Consider the following 20,344-nt stretch of genomic DNA (forward strand, 5'->3'; position numbering starts at 1 on the left):
GTGTCATTCAAGGTCCAACTTAGCCGTAGGTAGCTGTTTGCCAGCATGAAGAAAACTAATTAAGGCGCCACACTCATGAGTACAATACCCACTTTTCATATTCAAAGCTAGGTGTGTACGATGTCTTGCGGGGCGATTACTGTGGCGAATTAGCAGGCATTTCACCAAGGCGCTGTAGTTACTACTTATGAAGAGCCCCTGAATCACACGATAGCTCACAAGGCCAGAACAGGCGGCTGGGCCTCGCGACGACTCAGTCAGCCGGCGATGCTGTTTCCTTTTGATACCAAATGAGACGAACTATGTCATATTTTATGGCAACGATTGGAGTTCGCTTACGAACAGCTATGCTTTCGACCCTTCTTCTTCCATCCATCGATCCTGATCATCTCGAATACTTGACAGTTGAGAAGCTCATAGGCGGCGAGGGTCGCAGGATTTGGCACACGAGCACCTATGGCACACAATTCTCTATCACTTTGCTACAAGCATATGTGGGTTTTTTAATTCTGTGACGCACTGCTCGTGGACTGGCCAAGGCGACAACGACTGCCAACTAGTTAGACTTAGGAATTTACTTATAAAATGATAGACCGGGATCGCTAAAAACTTAACGCGATGGCTGCCTAGGCAATAGATAATAGTCTGCCTCACTGTCTGCAATAAGTAAGCGGGTATCGTAGATCCGTCCTCGCCTATGTCCGCCACATTGTGACTCACTTAGTGCCGCAGTTAACTGTGAAATCGACACTTGCAGCGCAACTGTGGCAAATATAGTCACAGTTTCGGCCGTGACCCGGCACGTGTGACCTATTTCAATCGTTTACACATTAACCATGACCACGGCTGCTGACTAGGTCTTTCATTCCGCTACTCGCTAACTCATCTTTTGTCTATTCTGCACCTCTTCAGACACTTCTCTCGCCTACTCCTGCATCTGGCTATTCTCCTCCGTTTATGTCCTCCTATTCTTCATCTGTCGCTTCTATGATCACAAGCAAGGAAGAGCGCCGGCGACGCTCCTCGAGCATCATCTCGCATCTCCAGCCCGAAACGATCGAGGAGCAGAGTGATCAAGCTGCGCTTCCCAACCTCAACGCGAATTGGGTCAACAATAAAGGTTGGTATTTTTACTAGATGTATGTCCTTTAGAGTCTCGGGACTGGCGGCAGCCTTTGGTTCCAGTGGGATCCGAGAGAAGCAACTTATTTTGTTGGGCTGGTAATAAGTCAGACATTTGTTGGGATGGCCCGGCATACCGTAATTCTTGCTGATTGTATATTACTATGTGCGGTGTATATTTGACATGATTATCAGACTTTTGCTTTGATGAAGTTGGTCAAGGGGGTTTGCGGGTGTTATTGCTGGTCGAGTATCGTGGCATTGGTACTTGAGTCACTAACTCTTGTTTTCTTGTGTCTAGGCGCCTGGGTCATACACTTTGTGCTTATTGCTTGTCTTAAGATATTCTACGATCTCCTTCCTGGTGTCTCGCAAGAACTGAGTTGGACGCTTACCAACATTTCTTACGTAATCGTGAGTACTCTGCTCCAAGAACGATATTCGCTGACCAGGGTTCTGACATCGCTATAGGGGTCATATATTATGTTTCATTATGTTACCGGAATACCATTCGAATTCAATGCGGGTGCTTACGACAATCTTAATATGTGGGAACAGATCGATAATGGTGACCAATATACACCTGCCAAAAAGTTTCTGTTGGGTGTCCCAATCGGATTGTAGGCACACTTAGTCTAAAGGAACTATTGTGAAATATTTGCTAATAGGCTTTCATAGGTTTTTGATTTCTACTCACTATACCCACTACGACCTTGGCATGTTTGTATTGAATTGTCTGGCGTGCCTTGTTGTTGTGATTCCGAAGTTGCCATCCGTAAGTGTATCAAGACGCGAAAGCGCACAGCACACCAAGGACGTTATTAACATTGACGATTAGAGTCATCGATTGCGATTATCGGTTCCAGAACTGATGACTTCGTCTAGCTGGGATTCGTAACCTCCGTCGCATGGCCATAAGGTCGATTGTATTGGTAATTGTTTGTTGTTGCTAAACTCTCCTCGCTGCTTAGCGTCCTGGATTGATGTTTAATTTTGACTTAGTTTGTGTTTTGTGTTTTCGTGTTTATTTTGCAAACTCTAAGCCGGGTCGTAAGCTATTGTTTATAGCTACCGGATGCGATTTTATGACATGCTCTTATTATTGAAAGAGCACCCCACACATTCAACAACTCTCACTATATATGTCTTCTAATTGATGCGGCTTCTATGTGTATTTTTGACTTTTTATTTGATGCGGAAGGTGATTTAGTTGTTTTCTTACTAATTACGCGGTGCTACATAGTAATCAAGCGTGGATGGTTTAAGGATTACGGTTATTAATGGCTATTAGGATATGTGGTGCTTGCTTTGGTTTATTTTATTTGTTGTGAATTGTCTGTGTTGGAGAATGATGTCTTGTGACATACCTTGAAGGTTTATGGAGACGAAGATTTCAAGTCCAAAGAGCAGGTTCATTCGCTGTTTTATTTTCTTGTAGAAAGTATTATTATCTGTGCTTAATATTTGGCGTAACGGCAATGAAATTTATTTATGAACCGTCCCAATGTTCATTATCGACGATATCGTACAATTGCACATTTGTCAACAGATTTGTTAGTGAATTAATATAGCCGTGGCTAACCGCCAACATGTCATACGCTTGGTTCCAAATATGTATTCCCAATTGCCGACTATCTAAAATATAACAATTTCGCATCACATATGTCACAGCTTTTTCTCATTACTTTTTGTCTGAATTTATTTCCTGTTCTAATGATCTCCACTCAGCTGTCAACTCTTCATTCTCCGTTTCATCAAGATCTAATAACCCATCCTTCTTAGCTCTGGAGAGCCCACTCCGGATACCCTCTTTCTCTTCCATTGTAAATCCTGCCTGTGACTTTGCGATCACGAGCAAAATTTGCACGATCTTCTCAATCGCAGAATACGAGCCTTCCACATGCAATAATTCAAGCAACGATGGGACGGCAGACAACGACCTCAGTATCTCGATTTTATCCTCAAACGGCTCTGTTGACAAAATTCCCGCCAATAAGAAAATTGAGCGCCTTCGAATATCTTCGTCGCTTTCGTACAAGTGTAGCTGCGAGTCCGGAATATTCTGCGTCTGTTCATCGAACTTGTGCTGCGTTTCCTGCCGAATAATCGACATGAGGACCTGCCAACCTTCCGCGTTTTTGAAAGAATCGTAGCCCGATGCGTGGTTGCGAATCGCGGAGCTGAGACTGTACATTGCTTTTAACCGTGCTTCTTTAGACGGATCTGTGGATGCTATACGTAGCAAATTTGGAACTGCTTTAGGATACATTAATAGTGCTGCCTGAGACTTAGGATTGTTTTGGACTGCGGTGCCGATTACCCAGCACGCCATCTTGCGAAGAACAGGTGACGGGTTAGCGAGTTGCTCTATCAATGGTGCCCATAGATCGAGGCTTTCGAGATTATTCGCGTTATCTAAGTTTTCCACTAACTATGCCATGGTCATCAGTTTAATGTCACCATACCAGTCAAAAAGACCCACCATTTCGAGATTATCAAATGCAGTTTCTTTAGTTTCTATGTCGACGTTGGGATCAAGAATCGTGTCCATGGCCGCTCGCATTAATTGCGCGTCATCAGGCTGCCCGAATAATTGCGCCAACACCTCGGGATTCTACAATTGTTCCCTGTTAGTTCTTTTATTCAAGGCAGCATGCTAAGGCATGCTAACTAAGACTGGTGACTTTGGCGGACTTACAGGTACTTTCTCTCTTTGCGAATCTGGATCTGTACTCGCGTTTTGCGAGTTCTCTATCGACCATTTCAGTAGTTTCTCCATATTGTGTAATACAACGTAACGTTGTATATCCGAATTATAACCAAATTGACAGGTATAAGTAAAAATGACAGTGAGACGAGTTTAACTGTGATCAGACTCGCTATTTAAGTAAGGTTACAATGCAAAAAAGCGTCATCGCGCCAGAAGTTTCACGCGCTTTCTGGAATGAAATTATTGGGAAACGCTTTGCTTGTGTTGGACTTGCTTTTTGAGCCGCACAATCTAAACTGTGAGCAAAAGTAGAATGCCCTAAGAACGAAGGTCGAAGTAATCACATAATATCTGATATTCGCGACTCGAGCTAGGACCTCGTCAAACTTCTCGAGGACGGGACTTGATTCCGGTTCAGCAAGATAAAACGAATGCGGATAGCATTAATTGGAATCCTGCGAATTGCATTCAATAGTCGGCACAACAATAATATGACATTAGGGATCCAGCACGACAAAACACAATGTCCGACTCGCCATTTAACTTCAAAGTGCTGTCGCCGTCAGAAGTGACGCCCATGGCAATACCAGAAAATTTATCCGCAGTCTCGCCTGCTTTCGCGTCATTCTCTCCTTCCGCGCTCGACGTAGCCAACGCAGGATTGGCCGGACCCGCGTCCGCACTCAGAAACGCGATCGAGCAGAGCACGAATACGGTCTTGGCCGGTGACCTTCAGCAAGAAAATATCACAACAGCGAAGAGACCATTGTTTGGAAGAAGTAAGAGCGAAGTTGTGCAGCGGCGGGATATCGAAGAGATAGTTCACATTCTCCGGCGGCGCCCTGGTGCAATCTCCGAGCTGGGTATCGAGCGTATAGGAAGAAATAATTCGTACGTCTTATCTATTGTACGAGTAGATTGACTACTTATGATTGTATAGGCTTGAGGTGTTCAAGGACGAGATTGACGGCGGTAAGCGAATCAGTTTAGGCGGCAGAATCATTCTAATCGACATCGACTTACTTCTTCCTTCCAACAAAGTAACTAAAGTCGCCTTGTCCCTTGCAAGTAGGCTTGACGTTCAATCTTCAATAGCGCAAACCCGTTCAGATGCGCTCTTACTAGCAGACTTACAAGCACCTACGCTTGATTCGTTTGCGCGGAATGTGGAGAGATTAGCGAGACACGACAAACTTTCTACCAACGAGATTGACAACTTTGAAGTGTTGAACGGGTTGTACAAGAACGCGCTGCAACGGATACATGAGTATGAAATTGGTGCCGGGATTGATGCCGAGAACGTGGGCCATGGTACTCCAGTCGTGGATTATCTCGGTGTGTTGGGGTTGTCGATCTGGTATTGGAACGAGCGGCATAGAGTCCCTGAATCCTTACCTGAATCTGAACGGATGCGGTATCGCGTGATTGTCGAGATTGAAGAGTCTGGCCGTGCTGGCGCCGGCCGGGGTGTGGTGCAGAATAATGCTTTACTTGGCGAACAAGTAGCTACATCAGAGTACGTAAAGTTAATGAATTTTGATCGCCTTGCTAATGGGCTCCAGTGGTGAAATTAACTGGCAAGAACCAGATTTCAGCAATCTCGAAGACCAAGCTACAGGCTTCGTCCTGAAACTCGACCCGCCGGTCGCAATTCCATATTACGACGCCGCGACCCTCGATCCAGAATGCGAGGCGGAGATTGAAACGATCCCGGCCTTCGATGGTTCCAAAGACTCACTGCTCTTCGCCAAGCGTATCGCGTACGATTCCCGAGGACAACCCGGGGAATATATTTTCAGTTTGTCGTCGCGGGTCGCGGAGATGCGACGGATTGAGGAAGTGTATATGTCGCATCCGCGCCAGATTTTTTCTGTGTTTGAGGTGTGTTTAGATGTTCATTTTGTGTTGGTTTGAGCAGGACTGACGCTTGCAGATATTGAGACAATCCATACGGATGCAGGCACTTATAAATAGCGTGTTTAAGCCAGACTCGCTGATACCTAAATCGGCCGTACCAATGGAGCTTCCGTCGACGTTAGCGGAATTTGTGTCCTCGCTGGATAATCTTAGTAACATGACGGACCTCCCTGGGTCAGCGCCACTGACGCGGGGCCCGCCAGCCATGGTATCAGTCAAGCTAGCGACGCCATATGGTCGCGCGCCACAGCTCAGCTTAAGTATGCCTACAACGGATAGAACTGCTGTTGATAGGCTACCTCGCTTGACTAGTTTTGCAGTCGAGGTGAGGCGAGGCGGCAAGATTGGTGTTGTCGGGCTGGCTGTGAATGAACACGGAGATGTACAAGGCAAGGAGGAGATGGAGCGGACGCTGGCGGATGTGACTGACATTGCGGAGGATCTGGGTATCGTTGCTCTGTGGGTTCGCGAGCAGGTGCGTTATTGTAGTATACGAGAGTAGATCACTGGGCGTTTGGGAAATCAAAAATAGGATATGCGTTAAAGATACAACGAATTGTAATTACGTAGCGAAAAATAAGTATTCTACATCAACTAACAGTCTAGCCATCTATTATGTTATTGACCCTTGTTTGTTGTTTATGAGTTATTTTGGTGCGAGATTAGAAAGCAAAGACCATGTCCTCGAGCTTAGACACAGGTCGTGCCTTATCGTAGCCCAATTCGACGGTGGCCTTCTTCATAACGCTGATCATAGGAGGGGGCCCGCAGAGAAGGATCTTGATGTCCTTGGCAGGAGGCGGGCAGCGAGCCTGGCAACAGTTAGTTCATTTCTTTAAGAAGTAAACTCTATGCACTCACTTTAATCATATCAACCGTCACGAAGCCAACTCCGCCAGTCCATCCCTCTTTAGGACTATTCAGCACATAATGAACTGTAAAATTCTCGTGAGTAGCCGCCAACTCGTCCAGGTCGTCCTTCAATAAAATATCCTCCTCTGTCACGTTCGCGAAAATCAGGCTGATTTCGGTTTTATCCTCCGGGTTCTTGAGCACTGCGCGGATAATTTGGAGCATGGGAGTGATACCTGTGCCGCCGGCGATCATGCCGAATGCGCGGACGAGACCGGGACGATAGACCATGTTGCCTTTGGGCCCGCGGACACGGATGGTTTGGCCTACTTGCAAGCCTGCCACATATTTAGAGATGTTGCCTGTCGGGTAAGACTATATCCTATATGTAAGCAATTTATTGGATATACAGGGGTGTCAAATATGAAGTACCTTAATCAAAAGATCGAAATAGCCGCGGTCGTCATCGGATGAAGTAGGAGTATACGACCTCACAATTTCCTTGCCGTCGATCATAGCGGCGATGGACACATGCTGCCCAATAGGTAGTCCAAGCATGTCATTGGTGTTCGGTAGTCCGAATCGGTAGCTGAGTGGTTCATGAGTAAGTGCACCTCGTAGAGAAAATGGACAAAAACCGGTACGTACATGCCGGTGTTGTGCGATAAAATTGTTTTCTCTTTCAATTCAAATTCCTGGAAAACATCTGGCTTTAAGACCTTTCGTGCTTCTAAAATCCAGTAGATTAGCACTCTTCCTTCACTCTTACTCATCTCCAAAGTCCGTCTCAAAACTCCACTGAAGATAAGCAAGTACATACTACCCCGCAAAACCTTCAAAGCTGAAAGCGAAAACGCCAAGACAACAGAATACAAGATCCACTCTCGCTTCACAATCGCAGTGCCGATTATGATGAGGCCAGCGGGGATGTAAATCCCATGTAGCGGCGTCTTGAGCAACTCATTCTTGTCTGCCGTGCTCATGTTGAATTTTGTCTATAGGAGATGAACTTGACGTGACGTAAATATGCTGTATATATGGAACCGATGGTGCTATACCTGTTAGAGCAGATTTTCTAGCAAAAGAAGCCTCTTATTCAAGCCCTATCGAGATCACAAGTGCTCTCTAGATGAGAGGTGGTTAGATGGGAGACGCGATCGTGCAACACATCTATAAACGCAAAAACTGTTCGCGGGTCCCGGAGCGCCACTTCCACGCGCGTTGTCAGACTCGGGACAACTTTGCCCAAAACGCGCAAATGAGATTGTTGGGTATTATCCTAAAAGGCAGGGTAATTTACCCGGCTTTTTAATTGGGAGTTTTTTTTGTTTTAAGTTTCTGAACAGGATAGCTCCAGGTGAATAGAAAACATATCATCTTTTCGCCTTATTCATTGCACAGGAATTTGCATGACTTAGAGTGACGCCATTTATCACATAAACTTCACTACAATTGATATTAACATGATTGGAGAAACAGAAATGTAAGCTGACCAATTCCATCTGTTATACAACGATTCTGACGAAGCAGTTCTCCCCCGTCTTCACCAGTAGTCCATACCACAATCCCTCGGTTTCCAAAGGACACAGATCTATTTCGACATATTGTGCACAATATGTCAGACGACGGCGAGGATGATGCACAACCTGCCCGCAAACGCGCGCGTGTGGACGAGAGTAGTGGGGGCGAAGAGGAGGACAGTCGGTATGATGCTGTCGAACTTGGGAAAAAGGGTGGGAACGCGGGGTCGCCTATTATGATTTCGGATGAGAAGGATGAGGTCATAGAGATTGATGATCATGATGGTCGGAGTGAGTCACTGGAGAAAGATCAGGAAGACAAGGAAGGAGATGAGCATGCGGGCACGGAGTACAATGTTACGACGACAGATGACCTTCCGAAAGGTGTAACGAGGCCACCGAGGTTTGTTAAGCTTGGAATAGTGGATGGCGTTATTACTGTGCTCGATGATCCATTCAGCGAGGAAGAACCTGAGGAAGAGGAATCCGAGGAGGAAAACGAGCGCGATCCGAATGCGGAGATCGATCCTGCAGATTTACTTGTAAAGCCGGCATCTAAGAAACGGTTACGGCAGCTCGAAGAAGCAAAGAAAAATGAGGGCGATAGAAATGAGAAAGTCGCCACGATAGACGAATTAGTCGAGATGCGAGGCCAAGGCCGGTACTTTGGCAAGTTGGAGAACGAGCATGTTTCGCTTTGTATTAATTGTCACCAGCCTGGGCACATGGCGAGTGATTGTCAAGTCATTGTGGTATGTAATTTGCTGTATACTATGTTTCCCAATGTTGACCTCCTTAGTGCCAAACATGTGGTGAGCAAGATGACCATTTGACGCGCAACTGCCCGAAAACAAAGCGGTGCTCGAATTGCAATAAACTCGGACACGACTCGTTCGCATGCAAGGAACGACGTCGGGACATCTACTGTTCTCGCTGTCGTTCATCACGTCACGGATACGAGGTGCGTACTACTATAGTCTAACGACTTGAATTTTACATAAGAATTAGCTGATGCAAGTAGACATGCCCATCAATTTGGTGCTTATACACAACGTCCCGTGAACCGCTACGTCCGATCGGGGCCCTATTTTGCTACAACTGCGCCGACGAAGGGCACTACGGCGACGACTGTCCTCGTGCACGCCCAATGATGCAGCCATTGATCGAAACATCTGTTTTTTCAGCTCGCAATTTACCTACTGGATGCAAATTATCCAAAGAACTTGAATCCAAAGTCGCCAAGCGTGGCGGCTTCCCCACCCCAGCTCGTTCATCTAACGTGGATTCGTACAGACCCGACAGGGACTCGTATCGTCCTGACCATAGACAGGGCGATGGCGAAGGAAAGTACCGGCCTAGGGACAGGGACAAGGACTATCCGCCTCCTCGGGACGATTACTTCGACAAGACGCGCAAGACCGCAGATCGAGGTTACCGCAACCGCAACAACGGACGCTCGCAGAAAGACCCGATCGTGGATAAACGAGTTGATACTCGGTATTCCGACGCGGATAGAGATGACTGGTCCAGACGCCGCCAGCAAGGTTCGGACGGTCGGTACGATTATGCACGGGGCGAGCAACCGATGGTCTCGGGCGCGATAAGTTTGCAGAGCAAACCAAAGGGGTCAAAAAGCAGTAGTACTAGTGGGGGGCTGAAGCAGAGAATAAGCGCTGGGAAGGAGGCTTTTAAAAAGTTGATGCAGTGATATATATATATAAAATATTGCACAAGTGTTTGGCGTTTGGTTGCTTTTGTCTATTACATCTGAGGATGCATGTATCATATCTCTGCATATAATTCAAAATCAATGTTTATGACGCAGACTATATCAATCCATCGTCCTGGTGACCCGGTATGACCAGGCAAACCCTCCGCGTACGCTACTCGCCTTAGCTTGTAGTGAGGCATGTCTCCAGGGCCAGATTGCATGCAAGATACCGCCGGATCTCATCATTTTGTTTGCAATTTCAAAATCCGGGGTGTGGTGGCGTCTAATACAGACTTACGCTCCATACGCTCCCTTAGCACCGACCTTCGTGGCAAAGTGATTCGGCAGGAAATCGTTAGAACCCCATCTACAGATAGCTGGGTCAGTGGTAGGCATGGAGATTATCGAGAAGAAAGTTGGCGTTACGATTGATGAATGAAACCTCCCTCTTGTTCCTCGGTGACAGCCATGATAGTGGAGTGGGTGCAATTGATGAGTCGAGAGGTGCGTCAATATGTGTGATGACCGGATTGAGAACGGCAAGATAGTAATTAACTAGATTAATGCTAGTATATATCATGAGTACGACTTATCGATGCGTCCTCCATATTGTAGATCCTACTGGCTGGCGAACAGGGGAATATAGACTCATGGCGTTAATCTCGCGCAGTAGACTCGCTATTCCGCTGCAGCGACGATATCAGATCACTAAGATATGAAAAATGCCAGCAATTCTTAGTCACAAGTAGCCGGGAAACAATGATCATTGTTGCTGTAAGGATCGCTCATCGAAGTGTTACTGAGGCAGAGACATGTCACTTGTAGGCATTTGCTTTGTATGACATTTGAAATGTTTCGAAGGAATCACTGCGAGTAATGAGATGACCTGCGATAAAGCAATTGCTGTTAACCGAGATGAATCAGGGCAGATGAGTATGTCGAGGAAACATTATAAGCTATGCGGGGGCGATACGCATTGTGCGAAACGGTGATTTGGCGGCCAGAGTACTCGGGTAATGAGGGTCGGGTCGGAATAGTGAAAGAATAACAGAGATTGTTATCCAAAGTGGGCCTGACACCGGAGATGTCAAGCAGGGTGTATTGTACCGCATCTAAACAAGTCGGTAAGATTTAATGCGAGGCCGAAGTCAAAAAAAGCGAGTCTTAGAACTCAACAATGTACCTCTCCTGTTTAGGCAATCGAATTGTTCTCGGCTGATCTGGTCGACAATTGGGAGATTGGCTGTTATAGCCATCAGAATATGCGTAATGTGTAAGTACTGTGCACAAAGAAGAGTAAGGTGCGTGCTAATCGAAGGTGCAAAACGTTATCAGCAGTGACGAATAGCTGTTATCGGTCGATACTTCCTCTCTTGGTCTGGCCTCTCTAAGTCACTATTATATTAGCTCTCCAATACTGTGGAGTACTGACGGTTGACAGCTTCTGGTATCTTCCATCGTATAGACTGGAACTTGCTGGCTCCGTCTGCTAATCTGTTCTTCACTTTGTATGTCAACCTCAAATACTCTTTCGATATATACATCTGATAACGACTTTTATTCCCGTCGACTTAAGTGCGGCTCTTCGTGCAATATACGGCGAATCTGGCACAAGACGAGCATTCCCGGTGTTCCTGCCACGAAGCTGACGCGAATACGCCAGAACCCACACAACGTCGATTCGTGTACCCTACAACTTAAGGTTTCAGTGGCGTCGCAGACCCGAATCTCCCCAGACCCGAAAATAAAGTCTGTTGCGCAGTTGTGCCATAAGTATCCCCAAAAGTCGCGCCGCGCCATTGATATCAATGCTCCCGATCAGCGAGGACGGTAGTTTCTCGAAATTGCACTATGCGAAAAAGACTCAGTCTGGACTCGGTATCTCGACAGCCGCAGGGGCGAAAGTTTTTCTTACCTCGATCTGTTCTAATAGGTTCAAAAAAAAAGCACAGACCTGACAATCACGTCCGTGACTCTGTCCCGGACGTCGGGTCCGCCACAGAACGCCACTAATATCAATTAGCATTGACGCTAGCCCTAATATGGTCAAGCGCCACTCACTCAGCTGGTCTCCAAGCGCTCCATGACTGCCTGATACCGGGTCAGATTTATGACACTTCCGACCCACTACCAGTACCGTCAACTTTCTCGCTCATCCAAGTGTCTCCTCCTCCTTACTTAATCTCATTCTCGCCCGTCGACGTTTTTCTCCTCTTCACAGACTATCTTCGCAACCTATCCACATCCTTCACAATGTCAAGCACTGTCATCTCTAACGGCGCCAATGTAAGTACTTTATCTACTTCTATATTGTGATGTTCTTTGTCCTCTGCTGTTTCCATTTGCTGTCAAGTCTCGTCAGTCAATACTGGTATGGCCATTAAATGCATACTCATCCTAACTTTCGGTGCTTCCATCCCCAGGATCTTTTTCCATTGCATTGCCAGGCTATAAATAGAGGATGTTCCCAAGAGAATTGGCTGACTTTGTTATTTATAGCTCGCCAAGTACATGGACTTGCCCCAGAACGGCAAGGTCATTGCGGAGTACATCTGGATCGATGGTACCAACGGCATCCGATCCAAGGGCAAGGTATGTCCGTCTTTAATTTGATAGATATTTAGTTGTCCAGTGCAATTCCGATGAGTTTTCGCTTCAGCTTTGGTCGAGGCGGTTGCATTCGGCCTCCCTTGCGTTATCTGTTATCACCCCATGGATTTCCACATTTCGTCACAACGTCGGCGCCTTCGACATTTCTACGGAGCATTTTAAGAAATTAACATAGGCTATCTGGATCTTCATCTTATCTGCTATTTCTGATTAATTCCGCATCGTTGGACAACTTCTTGCAATGATATTTGTGGCGTGGGAGGGGCATGCGACAATTTTCACGGCCTGGGCTCGGATTGTGACTTGCGTGATTCATCCATGGCTTGGCTTGTGATTGTTTGCACCCTTACCCCACCTCGCATTTTTGGCTCAGTCTTGATTGGCTGATACATTGTGGCGGTGCTGTGGCGTGCTTCAGTTATCTGCCTGCTTTTCCCCAAGTCACGTGCTTCGTATTGTCATCGCATCGGAGGGACAGATGACGGCCGGCTCTGATGCTCATCGGTTCTGCAACTAGACTAACTAATTCGTGGGGTACGTGCTAATCAATTGGCGTGATAGACTCTCGATAAGAAGCCCACTTCCGTCGACGACCTACCAGAGTGGAATTTCGACGGTTCGTCGACCGATCAGGCTCCAGGTCACGACTCTGATGTCTACCTCCGTCCCGTGGCCATGTACGCCGACCCCTTCCGTCGGGGAGACAATGTGATTGTCCTAGCTGAGTGCTGGAACAACGATGGTACACCTAACAAGAAGAACCACCGTTATGCCGCGAGCAAGCTCTTCGAGGCACACAGTGATGCTGAGATATGGTTCGGTATCGAACAGGAGTACACTCTCTTCGACGAGTATGGAAATGTTTACGGCTGGCCCAAGGGAGGTTTCCCGGGTCCTCAAGGTCCGTACTACTGTGGTGTCGGCACTGGCAAGGTGTATGCTCGTGATGTTGTTGAATCTCACTACCGAGCGTGCTTGTACGCCGGCCTCAATGTCTCCGGTATCAATGCCGAGGTCATGCCTTCCCAGTGGGAGTTCCAGGTCGGTCCGAACCTTGGTATCTCCATGGGTGACCAGCTCTGGGTTGCGCGATACCTTCTCGAGCGCGTTGCTGAGGACTTCGGTGTCAAGGTTTCTTTCCACCCCAAGCCACTCCAGGGTGACTGGAACGGTGCCGGTTGCCACACCAACGTCTCCACCAAGAATATGCGTCTCGAGGGTGGCATGAAGTACATCGAGGAGGCCATTGAGAAGCTCTCCTTGCGCCACAAGGAACACATCTCCGTCTATGGTGAAGATAATGAGAAGCGTCTGACTGGCCGTCACGAGACTGCCTCCATTGCCCAGTTCTCATCTGGTGTCGCTAACCGTGGCGCCTCCATCCGAATTCCCAGATCTGTCAACAAGGATGGCTACGGTTACTTCGAGGACCGCCGTCCCGCTTCCAACATCGACCCTTACCTTGTCACCGGTATCATGGTTGAGACCGTCTGTGGCAGCATCCCTGGTGTGGACATGGTTGCTGAAGCCCTGCGCGAATAAATTTCTTCTTTTTTTGTATGTGATATTAGGTGAATGCGTCGGTTAAGTTTTTGGTTAGTCACCTTGGACGTGTTTTCTATAATACATAATGTTGCGCTTGTCTTTACTTGGTGCTTAGATTGTGTGTGCTTCGTTGCTGTTCAGCTCCATTGGTTGAGACGTTTAGTGCCTACTTTTGAGCGGATTTTAAGTGTGCGTGTGTATAATAATAAACGAATTCAGCTTTTATTATTAAACCTTTATTATTAAAACAAGTAAAAGTGGAGTGAGTATGAGCTGATATCCATGGGCGGAATCGAATTCGCTTGAGCGAGCCGCCGGGTGGCACACGCGCTAAAGCTGTCGCCGTCGCGATTTCGCCCGTGAATCATGTATACTTCCTAGTCCCTCATCAGGTTATTGCAACCACAACTTTTGCTTGCTCTCCTATTATTGTCAGCGGCATTTTAGTCGGGCCGGGAATATTGTCAAATTGCTCATAGATTTATCAGTTTGACGTTATTCAAAATGGTATGTACGGAAACACGGTCCACGGGTGGTCATCATGAGCACCACCCTTAGCTGCCGTCTTTTTCCGTTTTGAATACGGGCTATGAATGGCATATTAATATTGTGGATGTCTAGTTGAAAATATGGAGTATGAAACAGCAGCAACAGCAACAGCAGAAAGAAGCAGCAGCGAGCGGCGATGGAAGTGTGAAGAAGAAAGTCACTGCGGCACAGATTCGCGTTCAGAAAGGTGCGTATCCGGTCTAGTTAATATTAGTAAGATATAACGTGAGAGGGGGTGGTGACGAATATGGATTAAACAGAAGGCTGACATGCATATTCACTGCTGCTCTCATTGTGAGAGTAGCTACGGTGAATTGCTGTAGATTTAACTGAATTATCGCTACCGTCTACAATGAAGACACATTTTCCGAACCCAGACGACTTGTTGCATTTTAATGTCACTATTGAGCCTGACGAGGGCATGTATCAGGGAGGGAAATTCAATTTCTCATTTACGATTAATAACAGTTTTCCGCATGAGCCGCCCAAGGTGCGTTCGATTTGTTAGTCGTGCAGTTTTGATGATTGGATGCAGTGGATTGACTTGCTGACGATTATGATATAGGTCAAGTGCACGCAGAAAGTACGTGACGGATTGACGGATTGTTCGTGGTGATAGATACTAATACGTGTCGGGCAGATTTATCACCCGAATATTGATCTTGAGGGAAACGTTTGTTTAAACATTCTCCGAGAAGATTGGAAGCCGGTGTTGAACCTGTATGTGCTCTATGATGCTATGTGCATGTGCGTTTGAGTATGGTGCGCGAGGGCAATTAACACTTTAAATTATGTAGGAACGCAGTCTTGGTCGGTTTGCAGTATTTATTCTTGGAACCAAACGCAGCTGATCCACTCAACAAAGGTACGTGGCCTTACACATTCCATTTCGTTGTCATCCTTAACATTTTCTAATTCCCGTGAAATAGAAGCCGCCAGCGATCTCCAGCACAATCGCGAGAATTTCCGGAGAAACGTGCGAAACTCAATGAACGGAGGATACGTCGGACACGAGAAATTTGAAAAGGTTGTCAATGCTTGAGTCTGTCACTATGCGGGGTAGATGAAGAGTAATCGTATGTAATGAATCTTTAGTGTCTAATGTAGTAACTGGCGTTTGTGTCACTCTTGTTTATTTATATAATTTAATACAGTATGTTCGATATGAGGGAGTGCGTGTTTAATTCTCATGGGTGCGTTGTTTTATGTACGTATATGTATCTGCATTAAGATTCGGATTTCGTTTCTGCACGCTTTCAATCAGAGAGAGACACATATATATTGTCTGACCAAATGTAATCTAAGACACGGTACATTATAAAGCGATCATCAATCCTCAAAGCCGCTCTTTATCCTGTTTTTCATATCTGGAAGCAAAAAAAGGGCACTTTTACCACGCCACTACTACTGACAAGACCAGTTAAGATAATTTACTGGTTCTCGGGTCTGAGCTTTCGGACCTCCTTGCCGGCCTTCCAGATCTCAAGATCTCTAATCTGTTGCAACTCCTCCTCGAACTTGGCACGATAATCAGACTGGGAGTTGAAGTCGAGTGATCGCTGGGTCTCGGTGCCGTTCTTGACGGAATCATAAAGGTCGTTGAACAAAGGCTTCAAGACAGCCTTGAACTTGGGGCTCCAGTCGAGCGCACCGCGGCGGGCAGTGGTGGAACAAGCGTCGTACATGTAGTCCATGCCATACTTACCGATCAAGGGGTACAAAGACTGAGTAGCCTCCTCGACAGTCTCGTTGAAAGCTTCGGAAGCGGAATGGCCACGCTCGCGGAGAACTTCGTACTGTGCGAGGAACATGCCGTGGATACCGCCCATCAAGCAACCACGCTCACCATAGAGATCGGAGTAAACTTCCTTCTCGAAGGTGGTCTCGTACAGGTATCCCGAGCCGATGGCGACACCAATGGCAGTAGCCTTCTCGTGGGCTTTGCCAGTCACATCCTGCCAGACGGCGAAGGACGAATTAATACCACGGCCTTCCTTGAAGAGCGAGCGAACCGTACGTCCGGATCCTTTTGGTGCAACAAGAATGACGTCGACGTCCTCTGGAACCTCCACCTTGGTCCTTTCCTTGAAAACGACGGAGAAACCGTGGGAGAAATAGAGTGTCTTACCCTTCGTGATCAATGGCTTGAGGCGGGGCCACGTCTCCGACTGCGCGGCATCAGATAGAAGGTTCATGATGATGTCGCCTTTGTTGATGGCCTCTTCGACATCAAAAAGTGTCTCGCCGGGAACCCAGCCGTCTTCCTGGGCCGCCTTCCATGAGGCGCCGTCTTTTCGGACACCGATGATGACGTTGAGACCGTTGTCACGAAGGTTAAGTCCCTGGCCGTAACCTGATGTAATTAGCATCATTATGAACGCAGAAGATTTAGAGAAAAAGACGTACCCTGGGAACCGTAGCCGATAAGAGCAAATGTCTGGTCCTTGAAGTAGCTCAAAAGCTTCTCAGCGGGCCACTCGCTGCGCTCTAAACTGGTCAGTCAGATAAATGTCATATCAAAAGCAATCCGCGAACACTCATACCGTGAACCTTCTCAACGGTACCCTTGCCATCGAAATCAATGAGCTTGTATCCACGACTCTGCTGCGCACCAGCGGCGGCACGGGAGGAAGCAGTCAATGTAGGTCTGGCCATGCGGGCAGCGACCGTGAGCGACCTCCGCTGAACGGCGGGGGCGACAGTCGACTTTGCGACGGATCGGAGCGAGCGGGAAAATGTTCGGGGCGCCATTTTGTCAAGAACTCAGATATAAATTGATCGAAAATTTACAGAAAGCGGAGAGTGTCGAGAGATGCAGAATGTGTTTGACTCCGCGATGGCGTTCGCGCTTCGAAGAAAAAAATCTTCGAGGGGCGCTCAGGGCGGGCTCCCGAAGTAACTTTTCCTGACTCACAAAGTAAAAGCAGCCGATATCGGCCATTAAAGTTTGCGGTCCAACCTATGTTTTTTTAAGGGCATCTGGGATAGAGCACAAATTTTTATATCGTCGAGGGCTTGATATTCTAATGTTTTGCTGACCCACGCGGAAAAATACATAGGCAAAATATGTGCTCTCTATTCAATATTCTTTAAATGGTTTGTCACAAGGAATACTTTCTCGCCACAATAATACCGGCAGCTATATTCTGTACGCGTGCGTCAAGAATATACCCTTGACTGGCAAACTCGTCCATTTTCTCGGGGAACGCCTTTAATGGGACTATATCATCTCAGTCAGCATATCGCCTGTTTTCACTAGAACTAGAAAAGAATTATAAGGATAATACCACACACCTGTAAAATTCTCGATGAACTCGCCGTCTTCTAATTGCTGGTAGGGGTTGATATTCCGGGGATCAGTCAAGTCAATAGAGACCTGGACTAATTTCAAGTTCGTGTTGCAAAAGCCTGGTTACGCATCAATTAGCCAAACTAATTCTCAGTCTGCGTCACAATATATATAAAGTTGAACAGCAATGCGCACCTGGGTCGCAGAACATAATCGGGCTGCTGTGAAACGCCTTGCCAATGTATCCAGTTTCCTCCAGCAATTCTCGCTCGGCGCATTCCTCTGGAGTCTCGTCTTTGTCTAGTAATCCTGCAGGAAACTCAATGACAACCTATTGCAGCAGTATTAATTTCTCTTTCAATTTAAATCAAGATCAATTGCATCGAGACATACACCATTGACTGGTGGTCGAAATTGTCGCTGCAGTAGAATTTCGGGACCGCTAGGTTTCTCCAAGATAGCCAGAATGCCGACACCTGATAGACGTTAACACCGTAGCCGTTTAGTTGTATTGCCGAAAATATAAGGCATACCGTCGACATCGCTGCCTTCTACTCTTGTTTGTCGCGAGGCGAATTCCCAATCTCGAGCTACACCATCGTTAATGTACAAATAATATAATACATGGCATACATAACTCACACTTTCCATTGGGATCTTTGTAAAAGACCTTCTGAATCTGTGAAGTGTTAGCATCGATAATGAAGTCTGCGAGGCTGTGTCATGCCTTGACCCATTTTGCATCCTCAGATTTCTGGTGATCTGGTCAGTTACCGGCATCTCGTTCAAGTGCGATACACGTATAGCAACGCACCAAATCCTTGACTTCCTCGACTTTAGCCTTTGACAAGTCCATTGTGTTACTGCGGTTGTTGGTGAATGATCGATGCTGATATTCTTATACTTCGTATTCCAATACGCCGTGTGATTCGTATCAAATCTCCGATGACGAAATAAGAAAATACGCTCCTCTATAATCGTAGGAATTATACGATTTGGATTATGTTGGTTGAGGATCAATTGCGAGTTTGGATAGTGGGCTGCAGCACAACCGAGGCTGCATGGCTCGAGAGTGCGGAGTGGCCGTACGTTCCAACCCAAAAATAAGAAGGAATAGATTACTAGTACGAAGTGTTTGATTTGGTACTGACAACGAATGTGCCCTGCACTCTATCTGCCGAGCCGCACGCGATATACTCGCCTTGGACAACTTTATTCGATACACCAATTGCTGGCGATAACGTGGCTTAATGTGCAGTTCTAGTGTCCATTGAAGTGATCTACCTTCATTGAATCTACAATGATTGTGCGAACAATAACGGTTATCATATTGCATTAGTATAAGGACTACTAATTAAACAACGCGACTGTCATCATAGTCAATCTGCTAGCACTAAAGCCAGTTGATCCGAATACTCCAATCACAATAGACAGATGGAATTAACTTATCGCCGTACAAAATCGTGGACCCTTTAAAGTAATTGGGCATAGTAAGTAGCACTTACTCGTCAGTGTAAACAACGATATGGGAAGCATTGCGAAACGGCCTGGCAGGGTCCGTCCACAAACAAATACTGCTTCCCGCTCGTCTCGCTCTCCTTCCCGTCTATATTTAAACACTCTTGTTCAACACATTCACACATAATCCGGTCAGCGATCCCTCCCATCAGATATATCTGCACAAAAGTTGCTTCATATCCTCGCGCACCACAAGTTTGTGTTTTCTTCGCAATAGTTTGAAGCCTGCCCGGGGCACACCACACTCTGCTGAAGTAATTCATATTTATTGCCAGCTGTTATATAGGGTGAGTATGTTCTACTTACTGTTGTTTTTAGGATTGAAAGACCATAGCATAGTTCAGCCTCTGTTGCACAAAGTCCCTGACTTCGGATACCTTCTCTTATATACGCACCGGTTCCATTGGCTGTCTTACCCGCGCTGCGGATGGCTATCATTGGTATATCCTGGGGAGGTGCACATTGATTGTTGCCCATGCGATTCAATTCCATGCTGTGTTCCGTTTGCTAGATACCATTCACGATACCAGCTCGTGCTGTTGCTGTTGGTCTGCGGTGTTGTGTGCTATTAAATTTTGATTCATTCTGTCTGTCGTTCCTGTACCCAATTGGGATATCTCTGAGTTTGCAGTCTACTTGCCTTCCCGCTTTGCAGCTGCGATTTCGCGTTGAATTCAGTCTAAAGTGTGCCGTGGTCCCGCAATATGTGCCATTGCTTAATTGAAGACTATTCATATACCATCTGCTCTGTTTCTGCTAACTTATTTTGCATTGCTCTGCCGGCTATATACACTTTAGATTCTCATCACTTTCTGTATTTGAGCTGCTACAGTGTACCGGATTAATATCGGCTTGTGCTGCAGCTATAAAACTTCATGGTTTGCTTCCAATTGAATCCCTGGAAGAATTATGGGTCCTACGAGGTTGGATTGTGTGACTTTTCCAATACCACATTGCTTGTCTGCCAGATACCTGGATGGAACCTTACATACTTATACTGC

General features: G+C 46.6%; 9 protein-coding genes across 9 annotated transcripts; 5 read left to right on the forward strand and 4 right to left on the reverse strand.

Moving 5' to 3' along the window:
* The first annotated feature begins 736 nt into the window (after nt 1-736).
* V1513DRAFT_170257 (ORMDL family-domain-containing protein) lies at nt 737-2,412 on the forward strand. Its single transcript, XM_066894269.1, has 5 exons — nt 737-1,120; nt 1,424-1,536; nt 1,594-1,742; nt 1,801-1,897; nt 1,961-2,412. The coding sequence occupies exons 1-5, from the start codon at nt 958-960 to the stop codon at nt 2,018-2,020; spliced, it is 582 nt and encodes a 193-aa protein (XP_066755931.1). The 5' UTR covers nt 737-957; the 3' UTR covers nt 2,021-2,412.
* Nucleotides 2,413-2,594: 182 nt separating this feature from the next.
* Nucleotides 2,595-4,117, reverse strand: V1513DRAFT_437480 (armadillo-type protein). Its single transcript, XM_066896930.1, has 3 exons — nt 3,821-4,117; nt 3,605-3,736; nt 2,595-3,553 (listed from the first exon to the last, which is right to left on the reverse strand). Exons 1-3 carry the CDS (start codon nt 3,899-3,901, stop codon nt 2,804-2,806), a joined length of 963 nt encoding a protein of 320 aa, XP_066755932.1. The 5' UTR covers nt 3,902-4,117; the 3' UTR covers nt 2,595-2,803.
* Nucleotides 4,110-6,356, forward strand: V1513DRAFT_477298 (mediator of RNA polymerase II transcription subunit 1-domain-containing protein). The gene is made up of 4 exons (XM_066900236.1): nt 4,110-4,723; nt 4,773-5,348; nt 5,395-5,713; nt 5,766-6,356. Exons 1-4 carry the CDS (start codon nt 4,356-4,358, stop codon nt 6,249-6,251), a joined length of 1,749 nt encoding a protein of 582 aa, XP_066755933.1. The 5' UTR covers nt 4,110-4,355; the 3' UTR covers nt 6,252-6,356.
* Nucleotides 6,290-7,774, reverse strand: V1513DRAFT_394550 (uncharacterized protein). Its single transcript, XM_066895340.1, has 5 exons — nt 7,422-7,774; nt 7,250-7,331; nt 7,034-7,190; nt 6,611-6,976; nt 6,290-6,561 (listed from the first exon to the last, which is right to left on the reverse strand). Exons 1-5 carry the CDS (start codon nt 7,582-7,584, stop codon nt 6,412-6,414), a joined length of 918 nt encoding a protein of 305 aa, XP_066755934.1. The 5' UTR covers nt 7,585-7,774; the 3' UTR covers nt 6,290-6,411.
* A 190-nt stretch (nt 7,775-7,964) lies between these two features.
* V1513DRAFT_437490 (uncharacterized protein) lies at nt 7,965-9,946 on the forward strand. The gene is made up of 3 exons (XM_066896931.1): nt 7,965-8,873; nt 8,921-9,082; nt 9,143-9,946. The coding sequence occupies exons 1-3, from the start codon at nt 8,217-8,219 to the stop codon at nt 9,827-9,829; spliced, it is 1,506 nt and encodes a 501-aa protein (XP_066755935.1). The 5' UTR covers nt 7,965-8,216; the 3' UTR covers nt 9,830-9,946.
* A 2,071-nt stretch (nt 9,947-12,017) lies between these two features.
* On the forward strand, nt 12,018-14,220 carry V1513DRAFT_437499 (uncharacterized protein). The gene is made up of 3 exons (XM_066896932.1): nt 12,018-12,118; nt 12,332-12,424; nt 13,004-14,220. The coding sequence occupies exons 1-3, from the start codon at nt 12,086-12,088 to the stop codon at nt 13,982-13,984; spliced, it is 1,107 nt and encodes a 368-aa protein (XP_066755936.1). The 5' UTR covers nt 12,018-12,085; the 3' UTR covers nt 13,985-14,220.
* A 271-nt stretch (nt 14,221-14,491) lies between these two features.
* On the forward strand, nt 14,492-15,578 carry V1513DRAFT_423044 (ubiquitin-conjugating enzyme/RWD-like protein; the record flags this gene model as incomplete). Its single annotated transcript, XM_066896012.1, has 7 exons — nt 14,492-14,494; nt 14,609-14,723; nt 14,860-15,026; nt 15,102-15,119; nt 15,177-15,283; nt 15,334-15,401; nt 15,466-15,578. The coding sequence occupies 7 exons, from the start codon at nt 14,492-14,494 to the stop codon at nt 15,576-15,578; spliced, it is 591 nt and encodes a 196-aa protein (XP_066755937.1).
* Nucleotides 15,579-15,743: 165 nt separating this feature from the next.
* On the reverse strand, nt 15,744-17,454 carry V1513DRAFT_437507 (6-phosphogluconate dehydrogenase). Its single transcript, XM_066896933.1, has 3 exons — nt 17,080-17,454; nt 16,943-17,023; nt 15,744-16,889 (listed from the first exon to the last, which is right to left on the reverse strand). The coding sequence occupies exons 1-3, from the start codon at nt 17,285-17,287 to the stop codon at nt 15,967-15,969; spliced, it is 1,212 nt and encodes a 403-aa protein (XP_066755938.1). The 5' UTR covers nt 17,288-17,454; the 3' UTR covers nt 15,744-15,966.
* A 78-nt stretch (nt 17,455-17,532) lies between these two features.
* On the reverse strand, nt 17,533-18,848 carry V1513DRAFT_437510 (NUDIX hydrolase domain-like protein). The gene is made up of 8 exons (XM_066896934.1): nt 18,640-18,848; nt 18,553-18,579; nt 18,468-18,504; nt 18,359-18,415; nt 18,219-18,301; nt 18,021-18,156; nt 17,831-17,944; nt 17,533-17,756 (listed from the first exon to the last, which is right to left on the reverse strand). The coding sequence occupies exons 1-8, from the start codon at nt 18,679-18,681 to the stop codon at nt 17,638-17,640; spliced, it is 615 nt and encodes a 204-aa protein (XP_066755939.1). The 5' UTR covers nt 18,682-18,848; the 3' UTR covers nt 17,533-17,637.
* Nucleotides 18,849-20,344: the final 1,496 nt, after the last annotated feature.

The sequence above is a fragment of the Lipomyces chichibuensis genome (genome assembly GCF_038497645.1).
Source record: "Lipomyces chichibuensis strain CBS 12929 unplaced genomic scaffold V1513scaffold_3, whole genome shotgun sequence".
NCBI lineage: Eukaryota > Fungi > Ascomycota > Lipomycetes > Lipomycetales > Lipomycetaceae > Lipomyces > Lipomyces chichibuensis.

What these genes read in the sequence shown, in the direction of transcription:
- V1513DRAFT_394550 (XM_066895340.1), bottom strand. Translation starts at nt 7,584, where the DNA reads ATGAGCACGGCAGACAAGAATGAGTTGCTCAAGACGCCGCTACATGGG. An exon ending in TTTGAAGGTTTTGCGGGGTA is followed by an intron (nt 7,332 to 7,421) that starts GTATGTACTTGC and finishes ACTGGATTTTAG; the next exon opens with AAGCACGAAAGGTCTTAAAG. An exon ending in TTATCGCACAACACCGGCAT is followed by an intron (nt 7,191 to 7,249) that starts GTACGTACCGGT and finishes TGAACCACTCAG; the next exon opens with CTACCGATTCGGACTACCGA.
- V1513DRAFT_437490 (XM_066896931.1), top strand. Translation starts at nt 8,217, where the DNA reads ATGTCAGACGACGGCGAGGATGATGCACAACCTGCCCGCAAACGCGCG. An exon ending in GTGATTGTCAAGTCATTGTG is followed by an intron (nt 8,874 to 8,920) that starts GTATGTAATTTG and finishes TGACCTCCTTAG; the next exon opens with TGCCAAACATGTGGTGAGCA. An exon ending in CATCACGTCACGGATACGAG is followed by an intron (nt 9,083 to 9,142) that starts GTGCGTACTACT and finishes TGATGCAAGTAG; the next exon opens with ACATGCCCATCAATTTGGTG.
- V1513DRAFT_437480 (XM_066896930.1), bottom strand. Translation starts at nt 3,901, where the DNA reads ATGGAGAAACTACTGAAATGGTCGATAGAGAACTCGCAAAACGCGAGT. An exon ending in CGCAAAGAGAGAAAGTACCT is followed by an intron (nt 3,737 to 3,820) that starts GTAAGTCCGCCA and finishes GAACAATTGTAG; the next exon opens with AATCCCGAGGTGTTGGCGCA. An exon ending in CATTTGATAATCTCGAAATG is followed by an intron (nt 3,554 to 3,604) that starts GTGGGTCTTTTT and finishes ACCATGGCATAG; the next exon opens with TTAGTGGAAAACTTAGATAA.
- V1513DRAFT_437499 (XM_066896932.1), top strand. Translation starts at nt 12,086, where the DNA reads ATGTCAAGCACTGTCATCTCTAACGGCGCCAAT. An exon ending in TCATCTCTAACGGCGCCAAT is followed by an intron (nt 12,119 to 12,331) that starts GTAAGTACTTTA and finishes TGTTATTTATAG; the next exon opens with CTCGCCAAGTACATGGACTT. An exon ending in GCATCCGATCCAAGGGCAAG is followed by an intron (nt 12,425 to 13,003) that starts GTATGTCCGTCT and finishes TTGGCGTGATAG; the next exon opens with ACTCTCGATAAGAAGCCCAC.
- V1513DRAFT_437510 (XM_066896934.1), bottom strand. Translation starts at nt 18,681, where the DNA reads ATGGACTTGTCAAAGGCTAAAGTCGAGGAAGTCAAGGATTTG. An exon ending in CAAAGATCCCAATGGAAAGT is followed by an intron (nt 18,416 to 18,467) that starts GTGAGTTATGTA and finishes ACGATGGTGTAG; the next exon opens with CTCGAGATTGGGAATTCGCC. An exon ending in AGAAGGCAGCGATGTCGACG is followed by an intron (nt 18,302 to 18,358) that starts GTATGCCTTATA and finishes AACGTCTATCAG; the next exon opens with GTGTCGGCATTCTGGCTATC.
- V1513DRAFT_170257 (XM_066894269.1), top strand. Translation starts at nt 958, where the DNA reads ATGTCCTCCTATTCTTCATCTGTCGCTTCTATGATCACAAGCAAGGAA. An exon ending in GAATTGGGTCAACAATAAAG is followed by an intron (nt 1,121 to 1,423) that starts GTTGGTATTTTT and finishes TCTTGTGTCTAG; the next exon opens with GCGCCTGGGTCATACACTTT. An exon ending in TTGGGTGTCCCAATCGGATT is followed by an intron (nt 1,743 to 1,800) that starts GTAGGCACACTT and finishes AGGCTTTCATAG; the next exon opens with GTTTTTGATTTCTACTCACT.
- V1513DRAFT_437507 (XM_066896933.1), bottom strand. Translation starts at nt 17,287, where the DNA reads ATGGCGCCCCGAACATTTTCCCGCTCGCTCCGATCCGTCGCAAAGTCG. An exon ending in TACCGTTGAGAAGGTTCACG is followed by an intron (nt 17,024 to 17,079) that starts GTATGAGTGTTC and finishes TGACCAGTTTAG; the next exon opens with AGCGCAGCGAGTGGCCCGCT. An exon ending in TATCGGCTACGGTTCCCAGG is followed by an intron (nt 16,890 to 16,942) that starts GTACGTCTTTTT and finishes TAATTACATCAG; the next exon opens with GTTACGGCCAGGGACTTAAC.
- V1513DRAFT_477298 (XM_066900236.1), top strand. Translation starts at nt 4,356, where the DNA reads ATGTCCGACTCGCCATTTAACTTCAAAGTGCTGTCGCCGTCAGAAGTG. An exon ending in CGTATAGGAAGAAATAATTC is followed by an intron (nt 4,724 to 4,772) that starts GTACGTCTTATC and finishes ATGATTGTATAG; the next exon opens with GCTTGAGGTGTTCAAGGACG. An exon ending in AGATTTTTTCTGTGTTTGAG is followed by an intron (nt 5,714 to 5,765) that starts GTGTGTTTAGAT and finishes TGACGCTTGCAG; the next exon opens with ATATTGAGACAATCCATACG.